This window comes from Hyperoodon ampullatus (assembly GCF_949752795.1).
Source record: "Hyperoodon ampullatus genome assembly, chromosome: 11".
Lineage (NCBI taxonomy): Eukaryota > Metazoa > Chordata > Mammalia > Artiodactyla > Ziphiidae > Hyperoodon > Hyperoodon ampullatus.
The window spans coordinates 54,459,811-54,473,046 of record NC_136924.1 but is presented as its reverse complement, the minus strand read 5'-3'; the positions used below and the strand labels follow the sequence as shown (position 1 = coordinate 54,473,046).

The following is a 13,236-nucleotide window of genomic DNA, read 5'->3' as shown; positions in this document are numbered from 1 at the left end:
TCCTAAAAGGAATTTCAGGTAAGAACACTTTGGATCAGTGGGACCACTTAGCCTAAAGGCTGTCTATTCTTCACTTGCCCCAGTGATGCCCACACTTCTCTCCTTACATGCCCGTCCCCCCAGAACTCAATATGTACTTGCTAGGGTATCTAACATTAACTCAACACTTCGTCTAATCCCATGAAGTTGCTGGCTTTCTTCTACCTGTTTTCTTTCCTTCTGAAAGGCATTTTCTTGGCTCCTGCAACAGGAACCGAATCTCAACTCCTTTTTCTCTCTTCACCCGTCATGCTTCTGCTACAGGTCTCACCTCAATACCCCCCCTTTCCCTTCCAGGTGCGGCAGAGAGAGGAAACAGACACAATGTGGTGGAAAGGTCTTGTAAATAGTTTTGCCCATTTCAATGAGTGTGGAGCTGCTCTCATTGGAGCCTATGGGGAAAGGCATCTGTGCCTGGAGGAAGGGAAGTGCTCCCACACCGTGGAGTCCCGGCTGCATTCTGAGGACCTTCAGATTTAATGGAAGTCTTTGTGCGAGCAGCCCTTGGGTCATGAGTCTTCCCCTGCCTATTCGAAGCCCCGTCGGCTTTTAACGGAGGTTGGCTTCTGGATGGTACATTTTACCAGCTTCTCCGGGGCCTGTTTCTTCGCTTTCCTGGGCTTTGAGCGTGGCCTCTTCTCGTCGGGGGTCCTGGGCCTGAAGTCTTCCTTCTCGGTCTGTCCTCTCCCATCGTCCACTGCCTTGGCCCTCCCTTCCTCCTTGGCTCTGGAACTGGCCCTTGGCCTTAACATCCTCATCCTCGTGTCTGCCCTCAAGCTCTGTCTCCACACTTCCTGGGCCTTCTTGGCCGCCCTGCGTCTCCCGCAGCGCCTGCGTGGGCTCCGCGTCTGCAGAGGGGTTCTCCTGGGCGAGCGGACACCCTCCTCCAACCTCGGGCATCCCGGCTTCCTCTTAGACTTCATAATCTTCCAGATCCTGAAGAAGCCGGCGGCGTTGCCGCCGCTGACCCGGAGGAGGATGCCTTTCTCACGAGACCTGGACCCTTCGCGCGAGTGGCGGCTGCCCTTCCTGCGCACTCTGTAGCCGGCATTTCCGAGCTCCTTTTTGAGAGCTGCCAGAGTCAGCCCTTTGTGCGCAGCGATGGCTTGGAGCAACAGCTGGGCCACGTTGAGCACGGAGAGCAGGCGCCGCCTCAGCGGTCCCCCGAGCACATTTTCCGTGGTCTGCTGGGTTTTAATTTCAGCACGTTGGAATTTGCCCATGGTCTCGGCCCCTTCGGCTACGGCCCCGCTCTCACTTCCGCGGGGCCGCTGGCTTTGGACCTCACTCACTAAGGTGTGAGCTAAGGCTGAGGCCGGCTGGGCCACGTCACAAAGGCAAGTAAGTCACGTCCTAGTAAGAGGGCGGCAGATTCCACGCAGGTAGCGGGTCTTTCTCACTTTGAATAGCCAATCAGACGCTACTTCCTTCTAGGTCTAAACCAATCCGGATTTTCAGAGCCTATGCAGACCTAAAGAATCACCTTCATAATGTCCAGGGTTTTGTTTCCTGCTCTTATGTTCATACTTCTCATTGATCTTGATCTCAGCCGCTTTTTGAAGGTCACTATTTTTCCTGTGGTCCTGCACGCCATCTACCCACATTCTCCAAAGTGAGAGAAGTTGCTCCCAACCACCCACAAGTAATACGATGCCTTTAGAAAGTAGGTGTAGTAGTCTATAAAACACAACCCGGCTGAGAAACTCCCACTTTTATGTCCCACCAGATAGATATATGCAGTCATATCTCCCTGACTCTGCACGGTGGATTTTTTGCAAGAGTATGACACAAAGGAAGAACCCACTGTGGTCCCTCTATCCTAAACATAATTCCCACACCTAGGAAGTTCAGATGCTTCATTCAATTGGATTGGAACAATCCAGATTCCAAATAGCCTAAGAACACTGGCCTAATCATTATTCTCTGAACAGACTTTGTGCTTTTCTGCTTCTTGTCCTCTTCTTGGATTGCCTATCCCTTCCCTGTCCAGATAAATCCTGCTCATCTTTCAAAGTCCTACTAAATGCTTCCTTCACTGAAGCCTCCTCAGACTCTTTCAGTCAAATAATTTCTCTCCTTTTAACTCCCACAATTACTTCTGCAATCCTATACTGTTTTTTCTTTATTTTAAATTAATTTGGTATTAGATGGTACAATGTGGCACAATATTTAAAAAAAGAAAAAAAAACTGGACCTGGAAAATATGGATACATATCCTAGCTCTTTAATAGCCGTATGACATTAATAATCCCTTAATATTTTTGAATCCTACTTCTTTATCTAAAATAAAAATAAAAAGGCTTAATAATCCCTTCCTACCAATATCATAGAATTATTGCAAAGATTCAAAAGAGGTGATGGTAGATAACAAAGGGCTACTCAAATATAAAGCATAAAATTAGCACAAAGTTATTTTACTCTGAATGTTTATGTCTTTCCAACTAAATAAAAAGGTCCCTGAGAGTCAGAGAGTCTTTGAATTTCTATGCCCCATGCTGTACCTAACACTATCCTTCATTATATATAGCAGGCATTTGATTGAGTCTGCTTAAGTTCCTTGCTGGTGAGGAGGCTTTCTCTGGATTGAGAAGGAAACTCCCAGAAAATCAGGAGAAAAGAGCAGGAAGAATTTCAAAGGACTGGAAATGAAGGCAACCAAGGAAGCTAGCTGCTCGTGGACCTCTTATTTTGGACACAGTTTAGCTGGGAATAATTCAAAGAATACCTCAAATTGCAAAGCATATCATACTTTTCCAGAGAACATTCACATATAATCAGCAGTCATAGGCTAGACTGTGGCATTGTTTCTTCCAGGAATCAAAGTTCCAGGAAGTTGCTTAGACCAGTGCTTCTTAAACTTTAATGTGCACTTACTTCATAAAGTGCAGATTCCAATACATTAGATCTGGGATGGATCCAGAGATTTTACCTTTCCAACAAGCTCCCAGGTAGTTCCTGGTTAAAACACAAGTTGGGTGGTGGGGGAGAGTAGACAATGAGAAGGGAAGTGGCAGGAGATGAGGCTGGAAAGGTGGGTTAGGGCCAAGGTGTGAAGGACAGATACAATAATAATGACACAGATGTCAGTGGTCACACAGTAGTACGTGGTAAAGTTTGGATTTAAACCTAAGTCTACTTAATTCTAAGGCCTGAGCTCTTAAAACTACTATGCTACATTTCCTTTTCTCCAAGGTTGACCCTCCCCACCCCCTTATACATCTCCATTATAGACTAGAGGGAAGTTTATAATCACAGCTCAGAATCAAGAGTATCTATAAGCACTCACTGTACCTTCTCCCAGTCTTTCAATCAGGGCAGAGTACTGTGACGCTGAGGATCTCCAGGGGCAGGGGCTAACACATCAGCACAGGGACAGTGCATCAAGGAAGAGTTGCCAGATGGAGAGGCAGAACCACATGGTGCTGATTTCTCCCATTTGTGTGGTCTCTTGGTCTGGCTATTCTTCATGGTTGCATAGGCCAGTGGTCACAGGATGGGGCAAGCACCAGAGAAAAAAAGAAACAAAAGCGTTTGCTTTGAGAATAGGAGGAAAGTCAATGAAGTCTGATCTTCAAATCAGCTGACTCCAGGTAAAAACAGGTTGGCTGCACATAATGGTATCATCACAAAAGAAAGAAAAGAACCAGATCAAACAACCATGTTTATTGATACCCCTGTGATTAGAAAGGAGGCCAATTGGAAACCTTTGGGAGAGGCAGAAATCAAAGGAAAAGAAATACATGAAAAAAATATCAAAAACACCTATGGCAAAAAAGAGCAAACATTTTGATTTATATATAACCATTCATTTCACATAGATTTCTGTATAAATATGCTGTAAGTAATAGAGGAATAACCAAAAATGGGAGGTAGGAAACAAATGCCCCACCACCACTCAGCTGGTTCAGAGGACAAGAAAGCCAGTTGACATTTTCCATAGCACCAATCCCTCCCTCTTTAGAATAAATCTACTTGCTAGCCCCCATCATGACACCCCAAAAGGAAAACATACTTCAGGAAAAAATGATTTCTTCAGGAAAAGAGTCAGTGCAAACCAACATCATACCCCCAATCAGGAAATACCAACCCCAGCTCCAGAAATGTAAGACTGAACTATCCCTTCCAATTTTAATAGTCTATGATTACAAACTAGAAGTTATCACCTAGAGAGGACAGTACCACCCTGTTGTGAGAAAGAGCAATAGCTCTTAATTTCTGGAAGTCCTGGGGGCTGGAGGTGGCAGTGGGTCGGGGGAGAGGAAAAAGCATACTTGGGAATAATGTCTGGTCATAATCCTTCTGCTTCAAGTTCCAGAGCAAGATCGTTTTGCCCTTGGTTGGAAACAAGACCCTTCCTCTAGGGTAGTCATGCCTCTATGAGGTGTCTATAGAGTATCTTCATTGATTTAGACAATAAGCAACCTTTAATTACTATATTAAATTCTAAGAACATCAAGGTTTTGTTAATCTCATTCCCTCATACAGAGTTATATAACTCTAACTTCACCAAGGACAACTCCATGTCAGAGCACAGCAAAATTTAGTAGCACACTCTGATCTAACCTCAATCTATATCTCACTGCCCTTCCCTGATCCACAGGCCTCGGGTTCCCAGGGGCTAGGTCTTTCTGACTCAGTTATCTTGCACTGATTTGATTTATCTCTCCCCAAACTGAATGACAGAAACCTGTTCAACAATCTATTACAACTGACCTTAAACTGCTAGCTCTTTTTTTGCAAAAGTAACTTGCCATCTCATTTTGCTTTATATTCTAAAACCCTTTTCCTTTCCTGAACTACTATTGTGCCTTCCACTTTAATGCAAATAACCCCATAACAGTCATCTGAGCAAATAAGCCCACTAGTCCACTCATGGCTTTCGGGAGGACTAAAGTGGTTTCACAAAAAGGAATGCGAAGATAAAATATCAAGATTCCTTAAAAGCATGGAGACAGTCTGGCAATTGGACATTCATCATTTTAATCCTCAGCACAACTGTTCAGAAGGGAGTACAGAGAATCTAGATCCAGGTGATCTTACTGGAGGACCAGGCAAACCTCTCAGCAATTAGCCTGCAGATATGAAGATCTGGTCTCTCTAACTCCTCCCAAGAAGCTCTAAGCATACCCACCCCCACATACATAAAATCTATATCCCCCAAAAAAATGACAGCAAGAAAGAAATATGGGCTTTGGTATTACTAAAATCCTAACCCAAACAAAGATATGCTATACAAATTAAGCCTTTCATCCAAGGCTTATTAATAGTTAAGTCTTTCCATGAGTCTAAAATATGGGACATCTAAGAACTGTTCTACTACAGTCAGTTAAATCTCAAGCTGAAAACCCATTTCTCTGAGGATTTATACTTTCAACATGAGGCTTGGGAAATCCTAAGACACAGTCATGCTGCTCCCCAATAACACTACATTCTGGGCATCATTCAATTCTGTTATCATAATTCCCAGCCATCCACCCCTTTTCAAATTCCCAGAATACTGTACAAATGAAGCCAAAGCAGAAACAGAAATTTGCAAAGTAGCAATCATTTACCATGTATATGTTAACTCCTATAGTCCAAGAATGAAAACATCTCATACCTACATGCCCAATTTGATACACCAATCCCACCATGAAGAATTTTATTTCTATCCTAATCTCTAAACACCTAAAATTCCACAAAATTGAATTCATTTATATTTCTATCCTAATCTCTAAACACCTAAAATTCCACAAAATTGAATTCACTTATTAAAAATTGCTTTCCACCAAATTGAGTAACCATGTAAATAAATGTCCATGCTAAAGAATACAGCCAAAAGCAGGCTTTATTTGCATTCCCATTTAACAATACACATTCTTGTATTGTACTGCATAACTTCCCCCAAGTTTTTCTTCAAAATTCCAGTTCTAAATATTTCAATTCAAAAAACAATTTTCCATTTCCTGGGAAAATAACACCCGTTTTTAAATTTTAACACAACTACTCTCCCATGGATTTTTGTCAGCCTTTGATCCATCTAGGGAAGAAGAGCTACTAGTTATTGAAGGCCTATGAACCAGGCATTATAATTAGTTATAAATTATCACTAATTCTTTCAATAACACTGAAAAGTAGATAATATTATTCACATTTACAGATGAGAAGGTAAATGGTATATAAAAGAAAAATGTCAGAATGAGAATTCTCCACACCTCACAAGTAAACCCAACAAGGATCTCAAATTTTCCTCTTCCACCTAGGGAAGAGAAATTGCAGCACCATCTCTCTTTTCTTATATCATCTCACTAATCAAAGCTTTGAACAAGCAATACATATTCTCCTTTTCCTACCATAATTTCTACCATACTAGCTATTCCAGTTACCAGTTTATTGCCTCTCCACCAAATTCACCCTTTGTTGCTGGATATGTGAAAATGGATCTGGGCCTTTTAAATATTTTTCCTTTTCCAGCTGACATGATGTTAAGCCTTGTCAGTAGATGGCACTGGAGGGACACTGCAGGAGGACGGGGTTTTTCCTCCTTTACTCAACACAAGAAAATTCCTACTGGTGAGAAATGCTGTGAATGTAATTAATGTGGAAGATGTTTCAGTACTACTCTTAACTTTCTATGCATATGGGAATATATAATGAAGAGAAACCCTAAGAGTGTAAGAACTATAGGAAGGCCTTTGGTTATCACTCATCCCTTTGGATACATATGAGAATTCACACTAGAATAGAACACTATGAACATAAGTAGTGTTTTTGAGTCTTTGGCATTAGATCTGTCCCTGGAGGGCACGAGAATTCATACTGGGGACAATCCCTATAAATGTAATTGATATGGAAAGGCTTTCAGTGTAAATTCTACCTGCACTGCACACAGAAGACTGGTGAGAAACTCTATGAATGCCATGATTGTGGAACAATCTTCAGGAAGCACTCATGAGAACTCACACTGGAGAAAACCCTATGTTTGTAATCAATATGAAAAATCCTTCAGGAGTAGCTTTTCCCTTACTGTGTACAACAGAACACAAAATGGAATTCAGTGACTGTGGGAAAGCCTTCAGTGCTACTTCATCCCCTAGTAAACATGACAAACCACATCAGAGAAAAGCCCTACGAATGTAATCAGTACAGAAAATCCTTCCACTGAAGTTCTTTGCTCACTGTGCATAAGAGAGTACTCAGTGGGGAGAATTCCTATGAATGCAATGAGTGTTGAAAAGCACTTATTGATCTTTCATCCCTTAGACAACCTAAGAGAATTCACACTGGACAGAAATCTTACGAATGTTACCAATGAGTAGGGGGCAATTTCTCTATCTTTAGGTAATGGATGAGCAGTCACACCACGGAGAAACACTTTGAATGTCATCAGTGTGAATGAGCCTTCTATTTTGCACAAGATAAATAACACAGCAGGAATACATAAGGAGTGTGTATCCCTCATCTTTTACACTGGAGAAAATTTCTTTAATGTAATTAGCAGGGCCAGGTTCTTGGTCATGTGACTAGTGCAGTCACACAGGGCTCCATGCATGAAGTTTAATACTGAGGTTGCTATCTAAAAATTCTTAAAATTCTTAATAACTTTATTTTTGAGTTTGTGTCTGGTAAGTGAAATTGTATGGGACAATTAAGCATGAGCTGGAAGCTCATGCATAGTCTTGCCTCATACCACCCCCTGCCTCTTGGGGACAAATTCTCTATATCAATATATATGAGAGTTCTGAAATTATTTTTACAGCTAGGTATTATATAAAAAAGTCTCCTTTGATGCTAATATACAAAAATATGCCAAAAAGAGGTGCAACCTTCTCTACAAATACTAAAAGAAATAAATACATGGACCTGTGGACCCAGGCTAGAAATCTGGATTATCTACCAATACTACAACTGCAAGATGGCTACAAACTTAACAGATTAAAGAACTAACTTTACAAAGCACTTAAACTGATTCAGAAGTTATACTATTAAAAACATAGAATTCTACTATTCATATTATGTGCTAGAGAATCACTTATCTAGCATAAACTGACACAAAACAGCACGTGCTGGAAACAAATCCCACATATTTCAATCCCCACCCTCATCACCACCAGAAGTAGTTTTGTCCTTCAACAACTACACTGCTCTTCTAGAACAACAGATATGATGGTCCAACACTCAAGGATAACTCCAACTTAAAATCAACCCAAAGTTTTCATATATAAAATACTTGGCAAGTTTTTCCTCTTACACTGGATTCTTGTTGGCCTATCAGATTCCACCTTTCATAGATTTCAGGAAAACTGAGGTACTCTTTCTTTGCCACTCATTTCCAGTTTCCCTTATTGGATGCTTGGGAAACATTCCCCTTCATAGTTCCTGTCCCACTTTCTTATATGCTTCCTCCTTCAACCATCAAAAGAATAAAAGTTATGGTTTAAACTAATTTTTTAACTATTTTTAAAACCAATAGGGAAAAAGCCTCTAGGGTCTCTGTCAATAAAGTATGTTTAAACACTAGCAAAAAAAGTTAGGTTTCAGGATTAGTATCCAAAGACCTTAATTATCCAAAAGAGGGTAAAATCACATTCATTTCATATATCAGAATTCTAAAATATGACTTTCCAGAAGAAAAGGACCAGACTACAGATAAAATACCTAGTCTGCTGAGAACCATTATTTCGGCACTTTAAGAACTTTCAGATACAGCTGCTCCTTTTTCCTAATCTACTAGTTGCTTTTATCTAGCCATTCTTTATATGTTCCTCACCTGGGTCCTTTCGCCAGGATTCAGTTGCCTTAAGATCCTTAAGATACAGTGCCAAGTTTCTTTCTGCCTGTAGCTGGATAAGGTTGAAGAAGGCACCTTGAGTCCTAAAAAATTGAAACAATATGTTAGATAAACTAATTCTGCCCTGTCTGCAGCCTCTGAACTTCAACAGTTATTTTTCTTTTCAAGTAATATTTATATCCTATTTTTCTGATTCATATAGGTGTATTGTTAAGAATGTGGAAAATACAAAAAGTGCTACAGATAAATAAATAAATAGGGGCTTCCCTGGTGGCGCAGTGGTTAAGAATCCGCCTGCCAATGCAGGTGACACAGGTTCGAGCCCTGGTCCGGGAAGATCCCACATGCTGCAGAGCAACTAAGCCCGTGCGCCACAACTACTGAGCCTGCGCTCTAGAGTTCGCATGCCACAACTACTGAGCCCATATGTCACAACTACTGAAGCCCGCACGCCTAGAGCCCGTGCTCTGCAACAAGAGAAGCCACCGCAATGATAAGCCCGTGCACCATAACGAAGAGTAGCCCCTGCTCGCCGCAACCAGAGAAAGCCTGTGCGCAGCAACAAGGACCCAATGCAGCCAAAAATAAAGATAAAAAATAAATAAATTTATAAAAATAGATAAATAAATAAGAGTATTCCTAAAGGAGCCTTAAAAATGAAAGCATCTACTCTGAAGAAGTTAGGGCAGGACTTTTTTAGAAAGAGAAAATTAAGGACAGGGAAAGAATGCCCAAATAAATTGACTCCAAGGAGGACTGCTCCTCCCGTGGTCACAGAGATGTAGGGGTTTTCAATCCATAAAAGACAGGGAAATTTTCTCAAAGAAAATTTGAGAAATTTTCTCAAAAAAGTGAATCTTCCTCCTGTTCACTTTACCCGCACTGATTACATAATGAATCTCCATCTGCCTCTTTCATTCCTTCCATAGTGTTTATCATTTATACATTCTCAAAGGCATAAACTAGCAGTAACACTGGGAGTTAATTTTAATAACACTGCTTGTCAAAACTTGCTGATGGGCAGGAGAATGAGGTAAAGAGAAAGCCTGAGTGCTCAAGGCCACTACAAGCACGCTAAATGGAGAGCCTGTAGTGGGAAAGAACATCAAAAACCGTCAGAAAACCTCCATTAACGGGTCTTCTAAAAACCGGTTTCAAAATTCTTAATCTTTCGCACCTCCAGAAGCGAGGGGTCACAACAGGAAGTCCTGTGAGTGATGTAGGCAGAAGGCCTGCCAGCGAGGTTGCGGGGGCCTCAGGAGCTCAGAGTAATCCACATTAAAACGATGGTTTCCAGAAAACCTCTTTCAGAGAGAGGGTAGAGCCTCCCAGAGCTGCCCCGCCCACAGAGGAAGGTAACCCAGTGCCTTGAGGACCGGGAAACCATGCGCCCAATAGCAGTGAAGCCCAGTAATTAGGGCAGTGCTTCCCCTCCCAGGAACTCCCACTTCCCAGAGGTGGGGGGCGGGGAAGCAAATGTTGGCCAATGAGAGCAGCTTTCCCCTGGCCCCGCCCCTGCTGTGTTCCCACCCTTTGCCCCGAGGCGGGAGGTAGGAGGCTCCTCAGAGCCTAGCACGGGAATTGTGGAAGAAATTGGTAACCACTGGCGAAGAGCACGTGCTGAGAGGGATACCCAGAGCAAAAAAAGACAAACAGTTAAGGCGTGAAAAGTCTCTATTGGGGTAAGGCCAAAGAGCAAAAGGAACGCAGAGAACAAAGGTTACTTCGCTAGGCCGGGGAGAGGAATACGCTGGCCAAGTGGACCGCTGAGGAGACTCCTGAGGTGAGGAAGAGTTGCTTATCAAAGGACTAGGCTGGGCAGAGAAAAGGAAACAAGGCATTTAGTCAGAATGAATGGCGTGGGCAGAGCCAGGAGACGGCCTTTCCCCAGCGCTTAGAGATTTCTGAATAATTAACGAAAATACCCTTTCCCTTCCTGCGTTTCCGCCTTTTGATGTTCTTTCCCACTACAGGCTCTCCATTTAGCGTGCTTGTAGTGGCCTTGAGCACTCAGGCTTTCTCTTTACCTCATTCTCCTGCCCATCAGCAAGTTTTGACAAGCAGTGTTATTAAAATTAACTCCCAGTGTTACTGCTAGTTTATGCCTTTGAGAATGTATAAATGATAAACAAGATACTTGTAAATATATCTTCAGGAGAATTTCGGTTTTGGTTTTTGTCATGCTGGGAACTAATTCTCAAAGTTTGGCTATACATATTAGAATCACTTGAAGAGCCTGTTAAAAAAACATTGCTGGGTCCTACTCCAGAAGTTTCTGGTTTAGTACATTTAGGGTTAGGCCCAAGAATTTGCATTTTGTTTGTTTTTATATAATTAACATATAGCATTATATTAGTTTCAGGTGTACAACATAGTGATTCTATATTTGTATATATTGTCTAGTTACCATCTATATATATAGTTACAAAATTTTTTTTCTTATGATGAGAACTTTTAAGATCTACTCTTAGCAACTTTCAATTATGCAGTGCAGTATAATTAACTCTAGTCACCATGCTGTACATTACATCCCCATGACTTAGCTATTTTATAACTGGAAATTTGCACATTGTGACCCCCTTCACTTATTTCACCCACCCACACCCCCTACTTCTGGCAACCACCAGTCTGTTCTCTGTGTCTATGAGCTTGTGCTTTTTTTTTTAGATTCCACAGATAAGTGAGCTCGTATGGTGTTTATCTTTCTCTGTCTGAGCTACCTTCCACATCCATGCATGTTGTCGCAAATGGCAAGATTTCATTCTTTTTTATGGCTGAGTAATATGCCATTGTGTGTGTGTGTGTGTGTGTGTGTGTGTGTGTATGTACACATGTACATACCTCATCTTTATCCATTCACCTGTTAATGGGCACTTAGGTTGCTTCCATATCTTGGCTATTGTAAATAAAGCTGTGATGAAATTAGAGGTGCATATATCTTTTCTAATTAGTGTTTTTGTTTTCTTCAGATTAATTTCTAGGAGTGGTATTGCTGGAACATATGGTAGTTCTATTTTTAATTTTTGAGGAACCTCCATACTCTTTTCCATAGTGGCTGCACCAATTTACAATCCCAACAGCAGTGCACGAGGGTTCCCTTTTCTCCATGTCCTTGCCAATACTCATTATTTCTTGTGTTTTTGATAATAGCCACTCTGACAGGTGTGAGGTGATAGCTCATTGTGGTTTTGAGTTATATTTCCCTGATGATTAGTGATGTTGGGCATTTTTTCTGTACCCGTTAGCCATCTTTATGTCTTAATAATTTGCATTTTTAATAAATTCCCAACTGATGCTGTTGCTGTTCTGGGGACCACATTTTGAGAACTACTTGTCTAGCATATCTAATAGGTAAAATTTACTGAATTTCAGGCATTCTACTAAATGAGTGGTTTATTTTACATGCAATTCTTATAAAAATTGTAACAGATAGGGGTTAATATTTCTCTAATAGCAGAAGAAACCTGACTGAACATAATGACTGATATTATTCATTCTCAGAGAAGGCTACTGAAGTTTACAAAAAACACACCTCTCCACCTTCAGGCCAGCCACCAGCTTCACATTCTTCTCTGATCTAAGAATGAGCAGTCACAGAACACTATTGCCCTATGGTTTAAAATATCTGTGCAGATAAAGACAGGCATATACACTACTGGGACAGAATAGAGAGCCCAGAAATAAACCCTCCCATACACAGTCAAATGATTTTTGATAAGGGTACCAAGATCATTGAGTAGAGGATAGTCTTTAAACAAATAGCACCAGTAAAACTGTATATCTACATGCAAAGGAATGAAGGTGGACCTTTACCTAATACCATATACAAAAATTAATTCAAAATGGATCAAGGACCCAGATGTAAGACCTAAAATAATAAAACTCTTAGAAGAAAACATAGGACCAAAGCTTCACAACATTGGACTTGGTAATGATTTATTGGACATGACACCAAAGGCATGTAACAAAAGAAAAAATAGACAAATTGGACTTACAAAAATTTTTTAAATTTGTACATCAAAAACCACTATCGGGCTTCCCTGGTGGCACAGTGGTTGAGAGTCCTCCTGCCGATGCAGGGGACACGGGTTCGTGCCCCGGTCCGGGAAGATCCCACATGCCGCGGAGCGGCTGGGCCCGTGAGCCATGGCCGCTGAGCCTGCACATCCGGAGCCTTTGCTCCACAACGGGAGAGGCCACAACAGTGAGAGGCCCGCGTACCGCAAAACAAACAAACAAACAAAAAAAAAACCCACTATCCACAGAGTAAAAAGGCAACCTACAGAATGGGAGAAAATATTTTCAAATCATATAGCTGATAAAGGATTAATATCCAGAATATACAGAGAACTCCTAAAATTCAACAACAAAAAAGCAAACAGCCTGATTCAAAAATGGGCAAAGGACTTGAATAGACATTTCTTCAT

General features: G+C 41.4%; 1 protein-coding gene across 1 annotated transcript; it reads right to left on the bottom strand.

The window, feature by feature from the left end:
• Positions 1–421: 421 nt before the first annotated feature.
• On the bottom strand, positions 422–11,546 carry H1-7 (H1.7 linker histone; the record flags this gene model as incomplete). Its single annotated transcript, XM_079714924.1, is given in 5 exon segments — positions 422–583; positions 585–1,358; positions 7,319–7,422; positions 8,789–8,892; positions 11,530–11,546. Coding segments are annotated over 5 exon segments (1,161 nt in total).
• Between the last annotated feature and the right edge of the window lie 1,690 nt (positions 11,547–13,236).